We start from the raw sequence: 18,439 nt of genomic DNA on the forward strand, positions 1-18,439 counted from the left end.
CAATTTTAGATGACCCAGTAGTGCACTGTTATTTTTTGCTGAATTGTCAGTTGCATCATCATCATCATAATAATAATAATTAGAAGAAGAAGAACGACCACCGCATGGAGTTTAAGTGCAGTGTGTTGAGAAGATGAGAAATCATGCAGAGTCCTTCGCTTGGATGAAGTCGTCTGGCCTGAAAAGTGAAACGGAAGGCTTTCTGTTTGCCGCTCAGGACCAGTCACTTCCCACTCGAAACCGTCAATGTGTGATTTTGCATCAAAATGTAAATATGAAATGTAGATTATGTAATGAATTTAATGAGACTGTCAAACACATTGTGAGGGGATGCCCAGCTTTGGCACAAACACAGTATCTTAAAGGACATGATGGTGTAGCTCGATCATTTTATTACCGTCTTCACCATGCTTGTGGTTTTGATACAGAGGTCCACCCATGGTACGACCCGGAATATGGAGAGGGCGTCATGGAAAATGATAACACAAAATTCTTTGGAATAGGCCCATTTACAGCCTTAGACGTATCCAGGCCAACAAACCTGATCTTGTCCTTTTTGATAAATCCAATTAAATAATTTATATCATTTAATTTTCTGTCCCCTTTGACACTAATGTGATTGACAAGATTGAGGAAAAACATGGCAAATACGCGGACCTCGCCTTTGAAATGTCACGCTTGGATCCAAAGTACCAAGGTGTCCGACTCCCCATTGTTCTCGGTGCCTTAGGTTTGGTACCTCCCAATCTGTTGACTGACACTGGGAAAAGCCTCGGGTTTGCTACAGCCCTTCTGACAATCTGGGTAATGCAGAAGGCTGCACTGTTGGGGAGTCTTCACATTCTCCGAAAAGTTCTGGGTGGGTTTGACTAGGCAGCGCTTCCTGGGAGAAGTCCCATTTGCTGTCCGGGCTGCGTGAAGAGGGGGCAAGGGTTCTGAGCTGATATTGAGCCTAACCAGCCTGACTGTGCCAGGATCACCCAAACCCTCTTTGCTGCATTTATTTTACTCTGTAAATAATAACAATAATTAATAATAACTGTTTATAAAACTATTTATATAGTGCCCAATATCAATAATAAGATGCTTAACGATCCTCATAATATATACAACAATTTACACAAAAAGAAGATGTGCAGAACAGATTGGCCTCACTGGGTGCCAATGAAGGGATTGCAGAAAACGATAAAACACAAGCTGATGAGATGTTGAAGAAAAGTGAATTGCAGTAATCCAACTCATGCTGTGGGTGTAAAGGAAACTTGATTTGAAGAGAGATTTGACGTATGTTGTGCCCGATGGTTTCTGATATTTAAGGCTCATGTCAACACATAAAGATAGATTGTTTTTCGTTTATTAAACTGTCGCACAAAATGCTTGGAAAACTTATTTAGCCTTGTGTTTAATGTCTGAAGTCTGTAAAAGATGTGTTTGGACTCCTCCTTTCAGAGAAAAGATGTATATCTTAAGCATATTAAATGATTGGTCCCATTTTTTTCAAATAGAGAAGTCGTTCTAGGAAACACGTATTGCTCGATCCAGTTTCTGCCAGAACACTTCTTGACCATCCAGATCATCCGTGTACTCTACATAGGAATCTTGACGCATCAACTCCACAATATCGGGAGGCAGGTCCTTCACAGGGATGTTCTCTAGGACTACGACCAGCAGTGCGTTCCGTCCAGTGTAGATACTCTCCATCTTGGCCATCTCAACTTCGTACTTACACCAGTAGCTCCTCAAGAAGTGTCTGGACAGGATGATCACAGTCTTTCTGCTGGATTTGACAGCGTTCAGGATGTTGGCTGCAATAGCCTCTCCAACGAGGAAATCTCGGTGATGGATACAGAGCTTTAGTCCTTGTATTTCTTCAAGCTTCTGCCTCATGCCCCTTACCACAAGTCCACGGTCCTCGTCAGCGTAGGATATGAAGGCATCAAACTCGAACTCCTGTTCCGCCTCTACAGCAGGCAGGTACCCTCTGTGTCTGTTCCGGGCAATGTAGTAGAGGTACCTCAGTTTCCACCTGTATCTGTACACGACGCCTGTCACGGTTAATGCCAAGACCAGCATAATGAGACTGACCATCCCTATCACCACCCCAGTGTAGGATGCACAGTTCTTCTCCAGTTCCATGATGATTTCTGGTAGATTGGCCATGTTCTTTTCGCCACCATCTACCTCTGTACAGGATAGTTAGGTTTGGTACCTCCCAATCTGTTGACTGACACTGGGAATAGCCTCGGGTTTGCTACAGCCCTTCTGACAATCTGGGTAATGCAGAAGGCTGCACTGTTGGGGAGTCTTCACATTCTCTGAAAAGTTCTGGGTGGGTTTGACTAGGCAGCGCTTCCTGGGAGAAGTCCCATTTGCTGTCCGGGCTGCGTGAAGAGGGGGCAAGGGTCCTGAGCTGATATTGAGCCTAACCAGCCTGACTGTGCCAGGATCACCCAAACCCTCTTTGCTGCATTTATTTTACTCTGTAAATAATAACAATAATTAATCATAACTGTTTATAAAACTATTTATATAGTGCCCAATATCAATAATAAGATGCTTAACGATCCTCATAATATATACAACAATTTACACAAAAAGAAGATGTGCAGAACAGATTGGCCTCACTGGGTGCCAATGAAGGGATTGCAGAAAAGGATAAAACACAAGCTGATGAGATGTTGAAGAAAAGTGAATTGCAGTAATCCAACTCATGCTGTGGGTGTAAAGGAAACATGATTTGAAGAGAGATTTGACGTATGTTGTGCCCGATGGTTTCTGATATTTAAGGCTCATGTCAACACATAAAGATAGATTGTTTTTCGTTTATTAAACTGTCCCACAAAATGCTTGGAAAACTTATTTAGCCTTGTGTTTAATGTCTGAAGTCTGTAAAAGATGTGTTTGGACTCCTCCTTTCAGAGAAAAGATGTATATCTTAAGCATATTAAATGATTGGTCCCATTTTTTTCAAATAGAGAGGTCGTTCTAGGAAACACGTATTGCTCGATCCAGTTTCTGCCAGAACACTTCTTGACCATCCAGATCATCCGTGTACTCTACATAGGAATCTTGACGCATCAACTCCACAATATCAGGAGGCATGTCCTTCACAGGGATGTTCTCTAGGACTACGACCAACAGTGCGTTCCGTCCAGTGTAGATACTCTCCATCTTGGCCATCTCAACTTCGTACTTACACCAGTAGCTCCTCAAGAAGTGTCTGGACAGGATGATCACAGTCTTTCTGCTGGATTTGACAGCGTTCAGGATGTTGGCTGCAATAGCCTCTCCAACGAGGAAATCTCGGTGATGGATACAGAGCTTTAGTCCTTGTATCTCTTCAAGCTTCTGCCTCATGCCCTGTACCACAAGTCCACGGTCCTCGTCAGCGTAGGATATGAAGGCATCAAACTCGAACTCCTGTTCCGCCTCTACAGCAGACAGGTACCCTCTGTGTCTGTTCCGGGCAACGTAGTAGAGGTACCTCAGTTTCCACCTGTATCTGTACACGACGCCTGTCACGGTTAATGCCAAGACAAGCATAATGAGACTGACCATCCCTAACACCACCCCAGTGTAGGATGCACAGTTCTTCTCCAGTTCCATGATGATTTCTGGTAGATTGGCCATGTTCTTTTCGCCACCATCTACCTCTGTACAGGATAGTTCCTCCATATCATGAACACTACTGCCTTTAATGTTTAGCCACTTTAAGAAGCTCAGCGTCTCACATGTACATCTCCATCGGTTCTTTTGAAGCACTATAAGCAATCCTTTGCTTTTATTGTCATCAATCTGATTTCTAAAGGTTACATCAAGCTGCTCAAAGAGATTTTCAGAGAGGTCCAAAAGTTTCAGATTCCTCAGATCCCCAATATTGGCATTCCACGTATTCAAATAATTGGACCGAACACTCAGGTATTTGAGACATTCTAAGCCCTTAAAAATGTCCCTAGGAAGAGTATTTAGTTTATTATTTGATAGGTCCAGATGTTCAAGATTGGATAGCTTACGAAATGTTTCATTCTGTAAAGAGTAGCCAAGATAATTGTAGCTGATGTTCAGTATTCTCAAGGAAAGGAAATCATCACAGAAGTGTATGCTTATAAAGTCACAATAATTGTGCGATCCATCAATGAATTCCAGATGACGAAGCCCGATAATCGGCCCAGACCACTGTGTAAAGAAATTATAAGACAGATCCAAAACCTTCAATCTGTTTTCACCAAAGGTAATTCTAGGAATGATGTAACTCAGTTTTGAGTTGCTGGCGTTTCCATGTGTTGCATTCAGTGGAATATTAATGGTGAAATTTCCCGGCCACGGTATGTCATCAACAGAAATACCTCCAAATTGAGAAAAATCATGTTTATTTGAGTTGGCGACAGAGCAAACTGTATTGCAACTTTCGTCATGTCGTGAGATGTCAGCATAATCCATATGAGGGTTTGTGAGGATAGAAGCAAGGTGAGCTTTTGCCTCTACTGAAAATGGACGAGCATGAGACCAATGAGCTGAAGAAACATCCAAAAACTGCAGGTTGGACATTGATGTCATTGTTAGAAGGTAAATACCAAACAAAAACATGTTTTTTCGCATGGAAACAGTTTTAAGGGTTTTAGGCATGAGGGGGGGCACTCGAGGATCCAGTAATTCTATCCGGTTGTCGTCTAGATGTAATTCCTCAAGGACCATATCAGACATATATTTTACATGTTCCACAGATACGAGAATGCCAGTTCCCTGATATCTGTCAATTTTATTTGCTTTTAGAATTTTCAATGAAGAATTACGAAGACCGTACAAACTCGCACTAGCCTTGTCCAAACCAAGATAGGGATTGTTGGACAAGTCTAACGTGTGAATGTTATGGAGATGCTCAAATGCAGATTGACCAATATCAGTTATTTCACAATTTGTAATATCGAGGTGCGTTATTCCCCTCAAATAGAGGAATGTTACATTTGACACGTGTCTCATGTCACAAATCCCTCCAATCACCAGCCTTGTGATATTGGTGTATTTAAATCCTTCTCCAAACACTGGATTCCTGAGCCCATCTATGTGAAGTTCCTCAAGGGAAACCAAATCTTTAAAGGTTCCATCTGGGTACTGTAGTGGATCATTCAAATGGGCTACCTTTTTTGGTGGATGATTGTTATTCACTGTCAGCACCCGTAGTTTTTTCTGGGAGCGGAACAAACCCAATGGGTAAACCTTTTTGGACAGACGTAATTGATTGTCACTGAGATTGAGAACCTGCAACTCAGAAAGTCCGGCAAAGTCATCACGACCAAGTTGATTCAGGTTATTGAATGATAAATCAAGTCGCTTTAGGAATGTGTAGTTTCTCAATCCCTTGCCAATGCACCAAATTTTGTTATGAGCCAGTGTCAAGTTCGTGGTATTGTGCGGAAGTTTGCTGGGAACGGATGACAAGTTTCGGTTTGTACAGTCGGCAGTGATTGTGTCACTGGTTTCCGAACACTGACATAGCTGGCAATCCCTTGCAAGACGTAATCCACCTGTTACCAGAGCCACTGTTAAATACAGGATCTGCAAACAATAAAACATATGCAAATAATTTGTAAATTAATACACGGTATCATGCATGATAAAATGACACTGTCATTCTGAATTACGTGGTGGGGGGCACGAGTGACCTTGTCGTCTAATGCAGAGTTGCGTCCCTTGGGTACGTCAGAAACCTATGATCGTTCGCCCCGATTAGGTTTCTAGGTTTGTCAGCACCATACCGTGCTCGTGCGTTTCACCAAAGTCGTGCACGTCAGAAATCTGCATCACCTCGGGATTTCCCCCCACATAAAGCTGGAATATAACTTCAAAGTAGCACTCACTCACTCACTCACTCACCCACTCACTCACTCACTCACTCACTCACCCACCCACCCACCCACTCACTCACTCACTCACTCACTCACTCACTCACTCACTCACTCACTCACTCACCCACCCACCCACCCACCCACCCACTCACTCACTCACTCACTCACTCACTCACGTGATGAAAGCTATAATTCTTCCATGATCCTTCTATTCCAAACCTGGCAACATACATGTATTCTATTCAGGATCTTGGATGTTTATGAGACATGACATGAAACTAAAAAGATGATAGTCTCAGGAAACTCAAGTGTTTATCATTCCTTCAATATAAGGGGGCGGTCGGGTAGCCTCGTGGTTAAAGCGTTGGCCCGGGTTCGATTCCCGACACTGGTACAATGTGTGAAGCCCATTTCTGGTGTCCCCCGCCGTGATATTGCTGGAATATTGCTAAAAGCGGCGTAAAACCATTCTCACTCACCTTCAATCTAAGAAACAGGCTACCTTCAGTACAAATTGGTATACAACAAACGTACTGTGATTAAAGCAAGATTTATTCTAAATAGATATATGACCTATCGTCTTGCGTCAAGTGATATTCATTTTCATGTCCCGATCAGAGTTCAAGGCAAGGGCGGGCGGCGCTCTCATACCAATGACTTGTGTATCTTGCCCACACCTGATTACTTTCAGGCCGCTGTAGTATCGCTGGAATATTACCAGAATGCACCCGAAAATAACATGCAGCCACTTACATCTGTGTGTTACCGTAAATAATTTACCTTTTGGTTATAAATGTTTTCCAAAGTCAAATTTACCTGTGATCATTTTCTTGTCACTTTTTCAAGCACACAATTAAAATCTACTCTCCCGTTCTTGAAGGTTTAAAGTGTACTGATGTTTACCGTGACTAAAAACAATTTAATTTTCTTTTTTTCAAAATGTATTATTATAATTTTTCCAAACAATTTTGTGTTTTCTTTACAGACTGTCATTTGAGAATTGACTTTCGTTTTTTGCCATCATCAAACCTATATCAACATATAACTTTTACCGTGTCATTCATTTGGGAGACAATATTGTTATATTCGTTTTTGTTGTTGAATTTGTTGAGAAGTTAATTATCTTTTAATAAAGTCGACCTCGTCATGTTTGTGAATTTCTTAAGTCCTTAAACTCTCCAACGTCATGGTGCACGTGTGGTCCAAATTTCTCGAGATCGGATAATCGTGGGTTCGAATCCTAGATTAACTCTGATTATGAGTGCCATGATCGCTGATTTCACCAAAGTCATTCTTGGCTTACCCTTCACGTCAACTGGAATATTGTTGCAAAGGGCGTTAAACTGAATTCAATCCTCTTCCAGTTTTGGTTGAAATTCGTGATCCGTAGTTAATTTTTGTGAACAAAACGTAAATTGCTTCTTAAAGTCAAGAAAACACTTTACCCGTTTTCGACGACTTTATGTAGTATTAATGTGCTCCTTACCCCATGACATCCAGGGACTTCTCATAATAAAAGCATCAAAACCCATTCAATAGTCATAAAAAATCTCTGCTGAAAACAGTCGATTATGCTCTTCCGATTGTATCATGTGTGAACATGTTTGTACATTCTAACGTTGTTGATATAAAACGTCAACGCCAGAAAATAACCAGTCTCGGTTATCCTCGGAATCAGATTTCATTCGGCGTAAAAGGCAAAACAGCAATGAAAATTATTTGAATGGATAACTGAAAATCAGTGATGGCACAAGATGTTCACGAAAAGGTTAAACATGTCCAGCTCTACCGGTACCTCAACCGTCTCTCACACAATTTGCAGATAACAGAAGGGTTTGGTTGTTGCCTGACGCCGCACAGCAGAATATAGTGATTTTCCTTTCAAAGTTTTAATTCCCTTGATCCATTGTCTAACATCACTGAACTGTGACATCAAATAGTCCAACATCCTGCTTTCAAGCATGTGAACCACATGACGATGTATAACACAGGAAAATGATCAGAAACCTTTTCCGTTTTCAAAGCGTTATGTGAAAATGTGCGTCCCCTATTAGTTGATTCCACTTATGCTGAAGTAGACATTAATACAGCAAGAACGCTTTCGGTGGAATGACGTTTATACTGGGGTTCCAAGGGGAAGTGATGACATGTCAGCCGATTCTATTCTCATCATATGTCATGTGATCTCTCAAATACTCAAAGGCAAAAGTTGTTTTCACTTACAAATATATACCTATACATGATTTGTTTATTTGAACAACGGGAACATACATAAAAAAGGGCGAAGAAGCGCAACCGACCAAATGTCGCTGGTAGGCTTGTGAGAGGCGAGTAACGGGATCGGGTGGTCATGGTCGCTGAGTCGGTTGATGCATGTCATCGTATCCAAATTGGGTGTATTGATGTTCATGATATCATTCATGGATTACCTGGTCCATATTCGATAATTTTAGTCCGCCGTCGTTTTGCTGCAATATTGACGAGTGCGGCGTTGAACAACAAACGAACAAAATCATCCCTGGATGCAAAGGTATATCTATGAGGACAGTCCGACGCCACAATAACGAGTCCACGAGGCCAAAGCTTGACGCCGGAGCTTCAACGTCGACGACACCAGTGCTTCAGACAACACTAGCAAAGTGGGCAGCATGTTAGTTAAGAAGGATCCTTTTCATTGACGAGTCTCAATGTTAATATGATCCCTCGGCTCACCGATCGATTGGGTAAAATGGAACGAATCCTTCAAATCCTCAAACAACGTTGAAGGAATTCCTGCTTGTGGGGTAGTGGGGTATGTGACGTGGTATGTGACGTGGTATGTGACGTGGTATGTGAAGTGGTATGTGAAGTGGTATCTGACGTGGTATGTGAAGTGGTATGCCACGGAAGTGGGGAGGATGATGGGTGAGTGAAGTGGTATGCCATAGAAGTGGGGAGGATGAGTGGGTGTGTGAAGTGCTATGCCATAGAAGTGGGGAGGATGAGTGGGTGAGTGAAGTGGTATGCCATGGAAGTGGGGAGGATGAGTGAGTGTGTGAAGTGGTATGCCATGGAAGTGGGGAGGATGAGTGGGTGTGTGAAGTGGTATGCCATGGAAGTGGGGAGGATGAGTGGGTGTGTGACGTGGTATGCCATGGAAGTGGGGAGGATGAGTGGGTGTGTGACGTGGTGTGTCACTGGGTGTAGTGAGGTTGATTAGTGGGTGAGTGAAGTGGTATGTCACTGAGTGTAAAAAAGTGGATGAGTCGGTGAGTGACGTGGTGTGTCACTGGGTGTAGTGAGGTTGATAAGAGGGTGAGTGAAGTGGTATGCCATGGAAGTGGGGAGGATGAGTGGGTGTGTGAAGTGGTATGCCATAGAAGTGGGGAGGATGAGTGAGTGTGTGATGTGGTATGTCATGGAAGTGGGGAGGATGAGTGGGTGTGTGACGTGGTATGCCATGGAAGTGGGGAGGATGAGTGGGTGTGTGAAGTGGTATGCCATGGAAGTGGGGAGGATGAGTGGGTGTGTGAAGTGGTATGCCATGGAAGTGGGGAGGATGAGTGGGTGTGTGAAGTGCTATGCCATAGAAGTGGGGAGGATGAGTGGGTGTGTGAAGTGGTATGCCATGGAAGTGTGGAGGATGAGTGGGTGTGTGACGTGGTATGTCATGGAAGTAAAGAAGTGAATGAGTGGGTGTGTGAAGTGCTATGCCATAGAAGTGGGGAGGATGAGTGGGTGTGTGAAGTGGTATGCCATAGAAGTGGGGAGGATGAGTGGTTGTGTGAAGTGGTATCCAATGAAAGTGGGGAGGATGAGTGAGTGTGTGACGTGGTAAGCCATGGAAGTGGGGAGGATGAGTGGGTGTGTGACGTGGTATGTCATGGAAGTAAAGAAGTGAATGAGTGGTTGTGTGAAGTGCTATGCCATAGAAGTGGGGAAGATGAGTGGGTGAGTGAAGTGGTATGCCATAGAAGTGGGGAGGATGAGTGAGTGTGTGAAGTGGTATGCCATGGAAGTGGGGAGGATGAGTGGGTGTGTGAAGTGGTATGCCATGGAAGTGTGGAGGATGAGTGTGTGTGTGACGTGGTGTGTCACTGGGTGTAGTGAGGTTGATTAGTGAGTGAGTGAAGTGGTATGTCACTGAGTGTAAAAAAGTGGATGAGTTGGTGAATGACGTGGTGTGTCACTGGGTGTAGTGAGGTTGATTAGTGGGTGAGTGAAGTGGTATGCCATGGAAGTGGGGAGGATGAGTGAGTGTGTGAAGTGGTATGCCATGGAAGTGGGGAGGATGAGTGGGTGTGTGAAGTGGTATGTCATGGAAGTAAAGAAGTGAATGAGTGGGTGTGTGAAGTGCTATGCCATAGAAGTGGGGAGGATGAGTGGGTGTGTGACGTGGTATGCCATGGAAGTGGGGAGGATGAGTGAGTGTGTGACGTGGGATGCTATGGAAGGGTGGAGGATGAGTGGGTGTGTGAAGTGGTATGCCATGGAAGTGGGGAGGATGAGTGAGTGTGTGACGTGGTATGTCATGGAAGTAAAGAAGTGAATGAGTGGGTGTGTGAAGTGCTTTGCCATAGAAGTGGGGAGGATGAGTGAGTGTGTGACGTGGTATGCCATAGAAGTTGGGAGGATGAGTGAGTGTGTGACGTGGTATGTCATGGAAGTAAAGAAGTGAATGAGTGGGTATGTGAAGTGCTATGCCATAGAAGTGGGGAGGATGAGTGGGTGTGTGAAGTGGTAGGCCATAGAAGTGGGGAGGATGAGTGACTTAGCGAAGTGGGATGCTATGGAAGTGTGGAGGATGAGTGGGTGTGTGAAGTAGTATGCCTTGGAAGTGGGGAGGATGAGTGAGTGTGTGACGTGGTATGTCATGGAAGTAAAGAAGTGAATGAGTGGGTGTGTGAAGTGCTATGCCATAGAAGTGGGGAGGATGAGTGGGTGTGTGAAGTTGTATGCCATAGAAGTGGGGAGGATGAGTGACTTAGCGAAGTGGGATGCTTTGGAAGTGTGGAGGATGAGTGGGTGTGTGAAGTGGTATGCCATGGAAGTGGGGAGGATGAGTGAGTGTGTGACGTGGTATGTCATGGAAGTAAAGAAGTGAATGAGTGGGTGTGTGAAGTGCTTTGCCATAGAAGTGGGGAGGATGAGTGAGTGTGTGACGTGGTATGCCATAGAAGTGGGGAGGATGAGTGAGTGTGTGATGTGGTATGTCATGGAAGTAAAGAAGTGAATGTGTGTGTGTGTGAAGTGCTATGCCATAGAAGTAGGGAGGATGAGTGGGTGTGTGAAGTGGTATGCCATAGAAGTGGGGAGGATGAGTGACTTAGCGAAGTGGGATGCTATGGAAGTGTGGAGGATGAGTGGGTGTGTGAAGTGGTATGCCTTGGAAGTGGGGAGGATGAGTGGGTGTGTGAAGTGGTATGCCATGGAAGTAAAGAAGTGAATGAGTGGGTGTGTGAAGTGCTATGCAATGGAAGTGGGGAGGATGAGTGAGTGTGTGAAGTGGTATGCCATGGAAGTGGGGAGGATGAGTGGGTGAGTGAAGTGGTATGCCATGGAAGTGGGGAGAGTGAGTGGGTGAGTGAAGTGGTATGCCATAGAAGTGGGGAGGATGAGTGGTTGAGTGAAGTGGTGTGTGTCACTGGGTGTAGTGAGGTTGATTAGTGGGTGAGTGAAGTGGTGTGTCACTGGCTGTAAAGAAGTGGATGAGTGAAGTGGTGTGTCACTGGGTGAAGTGGGGAGGATGAGTGGGTGTGTGAAGTGGTATGCCTTGGAAGTGGGGAGGATGAGTGGGTGAGTGAAGTGGTATGCCATGGAAGTGGGGAGGATGAGTGGGTGAGTAAAGGTGTATGCCATGGAAGTGGGGAGGATGAGTGGTTGAGTGAAGTGGTGTGTGTCACTGGGTGTAGTGACGTTGATTAGTGGGTGAGAGAAGGTGGTGTGTCACTGGCTGTAAAGAAGTGGATGAGTGAAGTGGTGTGTCACTGGGTGAAGTGAGGTTGATGAGTGCGTGAGTGAAGTGTTGTGTCACTGTATGCAAAGAAGTTGAGTGGTTAAGTAAAGTGGTGTGTCACTGGGTGTAAAGAAGTGGATGAGTGGGTGAGTTAAGTGGTGTGTCACTGGCTGTAAAGAAGTGGATAAGTGGGTGAGTGAAGTGGTGTGTTTACTGGGTGTAAAGAAGTGGATAAGTGGGTGTGTGAAGTGGTGTGTCACTGGGTGTAGTAAGGTTGATTAGTTGGTGTGTGAAGTGGTGTGTCACAGGGTGTAGTGAGGTTGATGAGTTCGTGAGTGAAGTGGTGTGTCACTGTATGCAAAGAAGTTGAGTGGTTGAGTAAAGTGGTGTGTCACTGGGTGTAAAGAAGTGGATGAGTGGGTGAGTGAAGTTGTGTGTCACTGGGTGTAAAGAAGTGGATAAGTGGGTGAGTGAAGTTGTGTGTCACTGGCTGTAAAGAAGTGGATAAGTGGGTGTGTGAAGTGGTGTGTCACTGGGTGTAGTAAGGTTGATTAGTGGGTGTGTGAAGTGGTGTGTCACAGGGTGTAGTGAGGTTGATGAGTTCGTGAGTGAAGTGGTGTGTCACTGTATGCAAAGAAGTTGAGTGGTTGAGTAAAGTGGTGTGTCACTGGGTGTAAAGAAGTGGATGAGTGGGTGAGTGAAGTTGTGTGTCACTGGGTGTAAAGAAGTGGATAAGTGGGTGAGTGAAGTTGTGTGTCACTGGCTGTAAAGAAGTGAAAGTGGGTGAGTTAAGTGGTGTGTCACTGGCTGTAAAGAAGTGGATAAGTGGGTGAGTGAAGTTGTGTGTCACTGGCTGTAAAGAAGTGGATAAGTGGGTGAGTGAAGTTGTGTGTCACTGGCTGTAAAGAAGTGGATAAGTGGGTGAGTGAAGTTGTGTGTCACTGGCTGTAAAGAAGTGGATAAGTGGGTGAGTGAAGTTGTGTGTCACTGGCTGTAAAGAAGTGGATAAGTGGGTGAGTGAAGTTGTGTGTCACTGGCTGTAAAGAAGTGAAAGTGGGTGAGTTAAGTGGTGTGTCACTGGCTGTAAAGAAGTGGATAAGTGGGTGAGTTAAGTTGTGTGTCACTGGCTGTAAAGAAGTGGATAAGTGGGTGAGTGAAGTTGTGTGTCACTGGCTGTAAAGAAGTGGATAAGTGGGTGAGTGAAGTTGTGTGTCACTGGCTGTCAAGAAGTGAAAGTGGGTGAGTTAAGTTGTTTGTCACTGGCTGTAAAGAAGTGGATAAGTGGGTGAGTGAAATTGTGTGTCACTTGCTGTAAAGAAGTGAAAGTGGGTGAGTTAAGTGGTGTGTCACTGGCTGTAAAGAAGTGGATAAGTGGGTGTGTGAAGTGGTGTGTCATTGGGTGTAGTGAGGTTGATTAGTGGGTGTGTGAAGTTGTGTGTCACTGGTTGTAGTGAGGTCAAAGTCAAAGTCAAAGTCAAAGAAGTTTATTGTACAAAAGGCCACCGGCCCATATACAAGAAAGAGTTACGCATGTAGATACAATTACATTTGTTACACATTGGGATATACACGTTGTTTGATTAATTCATTTCTTTTGGCTAATGCATGCTTAATATAAAGAGAAAGATTTAATATATTTGATTCGTTCTTTGTCGTCAGCATAACTACAAAGGCGTTTATCGGTGACATTGCTATTAAATAATCTTTTATATATTTCTTTCGGAGATCATTGTAAAATGGACAGACAAACACAAAATGAATTTCATTTTCTATCTCTAGCTTACACAATGGACAAATTCTTTTCATTTTTTCAATGGACAGTATTCTTCCTTCATTACAAATAGGTCTAGCAAACCAAGTCGATATTTAATTAACTGTTTTCTTAAGTTTTCCGTAGTGAGTACTGATAAATATATTTCTGGTTGAAGTGAGGTTGATAAGTGGGTTAGTGAAGTAGTTTGTCACTGGGTGTGGTGAGGTTGATGAGAGAGTGAGTGAAGTGGTGTGTCACTGGCTGTAACGAGATGGACAAGTTGGTGAGTGGTTAGTAGATGACGGGTTTAGTTTTGCAACTATTCAGTGTAAGTAACCAATATGTATCGACAGAGAAAGACCAGGGTTGATCAAATCCATAACAACAACTGCATGTAAACCATCACAAAGTCACCGTGCCAGACCACTCGGTCACATTAGTTGCCTCTTACGACAAGCATGGGATGCTGAATACGTGGATCTAACGTGGATCTTCACGGGATCCGATGGGAAGTTTTCGCGTTGATTATGAACAGCTACTATACAATATTCAACGTGACCAGATGGGGAGTGGTTGTGTTGATAAATAAATCATAGCTTCGAATTATAAAAAAAGATTCCAGATGCTTTTTGGTGGCTTCAACATCATGTCAATATATGTTTAAAATTCATAGCCCAAGGGTATTAAATGGTGACCTCGGGGTGAGACGTCTTGTTATCCTGGCTTCAAGATATGGCATCCCGATATGTCGCACTACTTTGAAAGATTCGAAATACTGGACTTGGGCTATTTCACCGTGGCCTTGGGGATATTAAAGATGACTTCAAACTGGAAGGTCGTAGCGATGAGTTGGATATTCCTGGCCTCAAGATGTTAAATCGTGACTTCCATTTATTATCTCAAGGCCTCCAAATACTAACGTGCCAGTCATGTTACATCAAAGCTTTGCCTCGATAATTAAATAATGCATCGAGAAGATGTAGCGTCGAATTGTTGACAAGGTCTTAAGATATTATCCCAAGGCTATTAAGTGGCGATCTCTTCATATTATCCCAAGGCCTCGGGCTATTAAGTGGTGATCTCTTTATATTATCCCAAGGCCTCTGGCGATTAAGGGGTGATCTCTTTATATTATCCCAAGGTATCGAGCTATCAAGGGGTCATCACGGGATAGTATCCCAAGGCCTCGAGCTATGAAGTGGTGATCTCTAGATATTATCCCAAGGCCTCGAGCTATAAAGTGGTCATCTCTAGATAATATCCCAAGGCTCCGAGCTATTAAGTGGTAATCTCTTGATATTATCCCAAGACCGCAAGCTCTAAAGTCGTTATCTCTGCATATTAGTCCTGGACTCAAGCTATAAAGTCGTTATCTCTGGATATTAGTCCTGGACTCAAGCTATAAAGTCGTGATCTCTGCATATTAGTCCTGGACTCAAGCTATAAAGTCGTTATCTCTGGATATTAGTCCTGGACTCAAGCTATAAAGTCGTGTTCTCTGCATATTAGTCCTGGACTCAAGCTTTAAAGTCGTGATCTCTGCATATGAGTCCTGGACTGAAGCTATAAAGTCGTTATCTCTAGATATTAGTCCTGGACTCAAGCTATAAAGTCTTCGCTTTAAATATTAGTACTGGACTCAAGCTATTAAGTCGTGATCTTTAGATATTATCCCAAGGCCTTAAGCTCTAAAGTCGTGATCTCTGGATATTAGTCCTGGACTCAAGCTTTAAAGTCGTGATCTCTGCATATTAGTCCTGGACTGAAGCTATAAAGTCGTTATCTCTAGATATTAGTCCTGGACTGAAGCTATAAAGTCTTCGCTTTAAATATTAGTACTGGACTCAAGCTATTAAGTCGTGATCTTTAGATATTATCCCAAGGCCTTAAGCTCTAAAGTCGTGATCTCTGGATATTAGTCCTGGACTCAAGCTTTAAAGTCGTGATCTCTGCATATTAGTCCTGGACTGAAGCTATAAAGTCGTTATCTCTAGATATTAGTCCTGGACTGAAGCTATAAAGTCTTCGCTTTAAATATTAGTACTGGACCCAAGCTATTAAGTCGTGATCTTTAGATATTATCCCAAGGCCTTAAGCTCTAAAGTCGTGATCTCTGGATATTAGTCCTGGGCTCAAGCTATAAAGTCGTTATCTCTAGATATTAGTCCTGGACTCAAGCTATAAAGTCGCTATCTCTAGATATTAGTCCTGGACTCAAGCTATAAAGTCGTGATCTTTAGACAGCACCACTGACCTCGAGCTATTAAGTCGTGATATCTACTTATGAACCTCTGATGACGTCACACGACAGTAACAAAAGGTTCCTTTAAATGTTAATAAACTTCCAAGACAGGCAATATCAACAATACCCGGGACCTGATGAATTCATTTCAGTTGTAATATCCAGGTTTTACAATTAACGTTTCATACACCTGCCTCTTGATGTGAACACAATTGTGTTCGATGATTGGTAAAAAGTCACAATATCTGTTTAACATGAATCGAATGTTCAACCCCACATATCGTGTGAAGTTTTGTATCTTTTATACCGCGATACATTGTATTGTTTCACTATTAGGTATCGCGATGTTTTGTTATATTTTCTGCTATTTCTTGCATTTTAGTCGGTTCATAAAGTAGTCGGTTTTGGTTGAAAATGTAAAGCCTTTTCCCTCGCACGGGGTTTTACATGTTCAACCAAAACCTCGGAGGCGTACTTTATCCTATATATATATATATATTTATCATATAATGGGTAGGTTTCTCGGCAGGATTTAGCCAACGGATAAAAGCGATATCCGTTGGGGGTCATATGCGGATAGAGATGCAAATATCAAAGGTCAAGTAGGGACTACTTTCACTGTTTATAAACAAACATGGCGTCGCCCTCGTCATTCGGCGACTGAGTCAGAATAAACCATCGGGAATCTGGATAAACTACATGGATAATTGCTATCATTATCAGAGGACAGTCTAATGTACTGAAAATCAGTGTCTAACTGTGACGTAGCAAAGGCATTTTATAAGTTTTGGCAACTTTGGAGATATAAATTTCGAAACAATTTGGCAAGGGGCACGAGGCCTAGCCAAGCGGGATCAGTAGCCATATCTGTGCTTGTAGACCTCTGCGGCTTGAAACCTTCTCCACAAATTAAAATAGTTGGATTCGGCCGAAATATGTTTGAATTGTTACCTTGTTTCGTTTTGTCGCTGTGTGTACATCTGACTGTACTTAACGTTATGACAGGACAGAGCGACAGTCAACAATGTCTGACCGTGGCCGTGACGTCTCATAGACTAGGGTTAGAGTAGCTTCCCTTTGACAAAGGGCAGTTACTCTAGCGGACAGACCGATGGATTGCCGCGAAAGGCAATTAAAAACAATGTTGCTACGCCACTGTATAAGAAACAGATTTCAGTTGGAACTATACTGGCTACTGTCAAACTGACGCATCACCTACCCTGTGACGTACTACATATTAATGCGCGCATTCCCGGAAAACTCGCAATGTTTCGATAATGTTTGTGGGAGAGGGAAAGCTATTTTCAAGCACAGATTCAAAGAATGACATTATATGATAAAGAGGTTATCACGCTTGTGTGTTTGGGGATGGTAAAAAGCCTGTATTAGGAATAAACACTATGCATTTAGCTCGCCAAGGCTCGCTAAATACAATGTTTATTCGTAATGCAGAATATTTACCATCCCCAAACACACTCGCGTGATAACCTCTATATATTATCACCCGGCCTCAACCTAGTAAGTTGTGATCTGAAAGTAAGAATCACGTGACGTCAAAATATTGCTGCCTTAATTTCTTGTTTCACTGTGTTCATACCACGAATCTGAATTGACTTTGAAGTTAGGTTCTTGTTTATTATTCCTTCTTCTAAATACAATTATTGTTAACAATAAATCATAGAAATAATTATCAGTTCTGTGGAAAAGTGATTTTCACCACATCTTGCCAATTGACATAAGTTGCATTTACGGCGTTATAAGGATTATTTTTCCCTTGCCCCCTTGATAACTTCAGACCTAAGTACTTACATATATGTGCAAAAGCATCGTTGAGGGAGTATCACGTATCAGCGTCCTCGCGTCAGGGCACCGTTTACAGATGTGGGGGTATTGTTTGGATGTTAAGAGTCTGTACTGACATATACTTCCTGGTATTTACAGCTATCGATTCAAGCCCACACTCGTGCTACTTGTCCAACTTTAACTCTTTCTACGCCAGTCAGCAAGAAGCTTTTCCTTCTACCACACCCAGTTCGGGCAGCAGTGTTGAAAGCGTTAGTCTGACATACTGGAATATAAAATCAATGCAACTTGAAACTGCGCACGCACTTAGGTACAATTTTGTTGTTGTGAATCCACTTGCGGTTAGGGGGAGTTAACCCCGCTGTTCTGTGGAATCCTAGAAGGGACTTTCTCGCTTTTTTGCCTTCTCGCCCTTACCAAAACAAGCCAAAAGTGTCAAAATTAACCAAAACGCGACAATGTGACATTTTCGCAGTTTGTCGCATTGTCATTTTATCGCCCTTTGAATAATCTTGTATATTTTACCAAAGGGCGACAACGCAACATTGTTCCGGGTCGAAAATTGTTCCCATGTGCATTGTCGCCCCATCAAAAGATAATTTTGACATTTTGCTGTGGTAAGACTCTACGACTTCACCATGCATATTGATGGTGTATTTAACACCATCTTCGACATCACAATGTTTATTGATGGTGTATTTAACACTGTCTTTGACATCACCATGTATATTGATGGTGTATTTAACACCGTCTTCGACATCACCATGTATGTTGATGGTGTATTTAACATCGTCTTCGACATCACCATGCATATTGATAGTGTATTTAACACCGTCTTCGACATCACAATGTTTATTGAT

At 43.0% G+C, this 18,439-nt stretch overlaps 1 protein-coding gene across 2 annotated transcripts; it reads right to left on the bottom strand.

Annotated features, from left to right (window-relative positions):
• Positions 1-1,068: 1,068 nt before the first annotated feature.
• Positions 1,069-17,724, bottom strand: LOC124115460 (toll-like receptor 4). 2 transcript variants are annotated; one of them, XM_048394075.1, is made up of 3 exons: positions 17,586-17,724; positions 3,652-5,556; positions 1,069-2,181 (listed from the first exon to the last, which is right to left on the bottom strand). In XM_048394075.1, exons 1-3 carry the CDS (start codon positions 17,601-17,603, stop codon positions 1,516-1,518), a joined length of 2,589 nt encoding a protein of 862 aa, XP_048250032.1. In that variant the 5' UTR covers positions 17,604-17,724; the 3' UTR covers positions 1,069-1,515. The 2 variants fall into 2 exon arrangements, with proteins under 2 accessions (XP_048250032.1, XP_046332420.2); XM_046476464.2 differs by lacking the exon at positions 1,069-2,181 and having other exon boundaries at positions 2,541-5,556.
• Between the last annotated feature and the right edge of the window lie 715 nt (positions 17,725-18,439).

Source organism: Haliotis rufescens, unplaced genomic scaffold (assembly GCF_023055435.1).
Source record: "Haliotis rufescens isolate VD_foot unplaced genomic scaffold, xgHalRufe1.0.p SCAF_13, whole genome shotgun sequence".
Classification (NCBI taxonomy): Eukaryota; Metazoa; Mollusca; class Gastropoda; order Lepetellida; family Haliotidae; genus Haliotis; species Haliotis rufescens.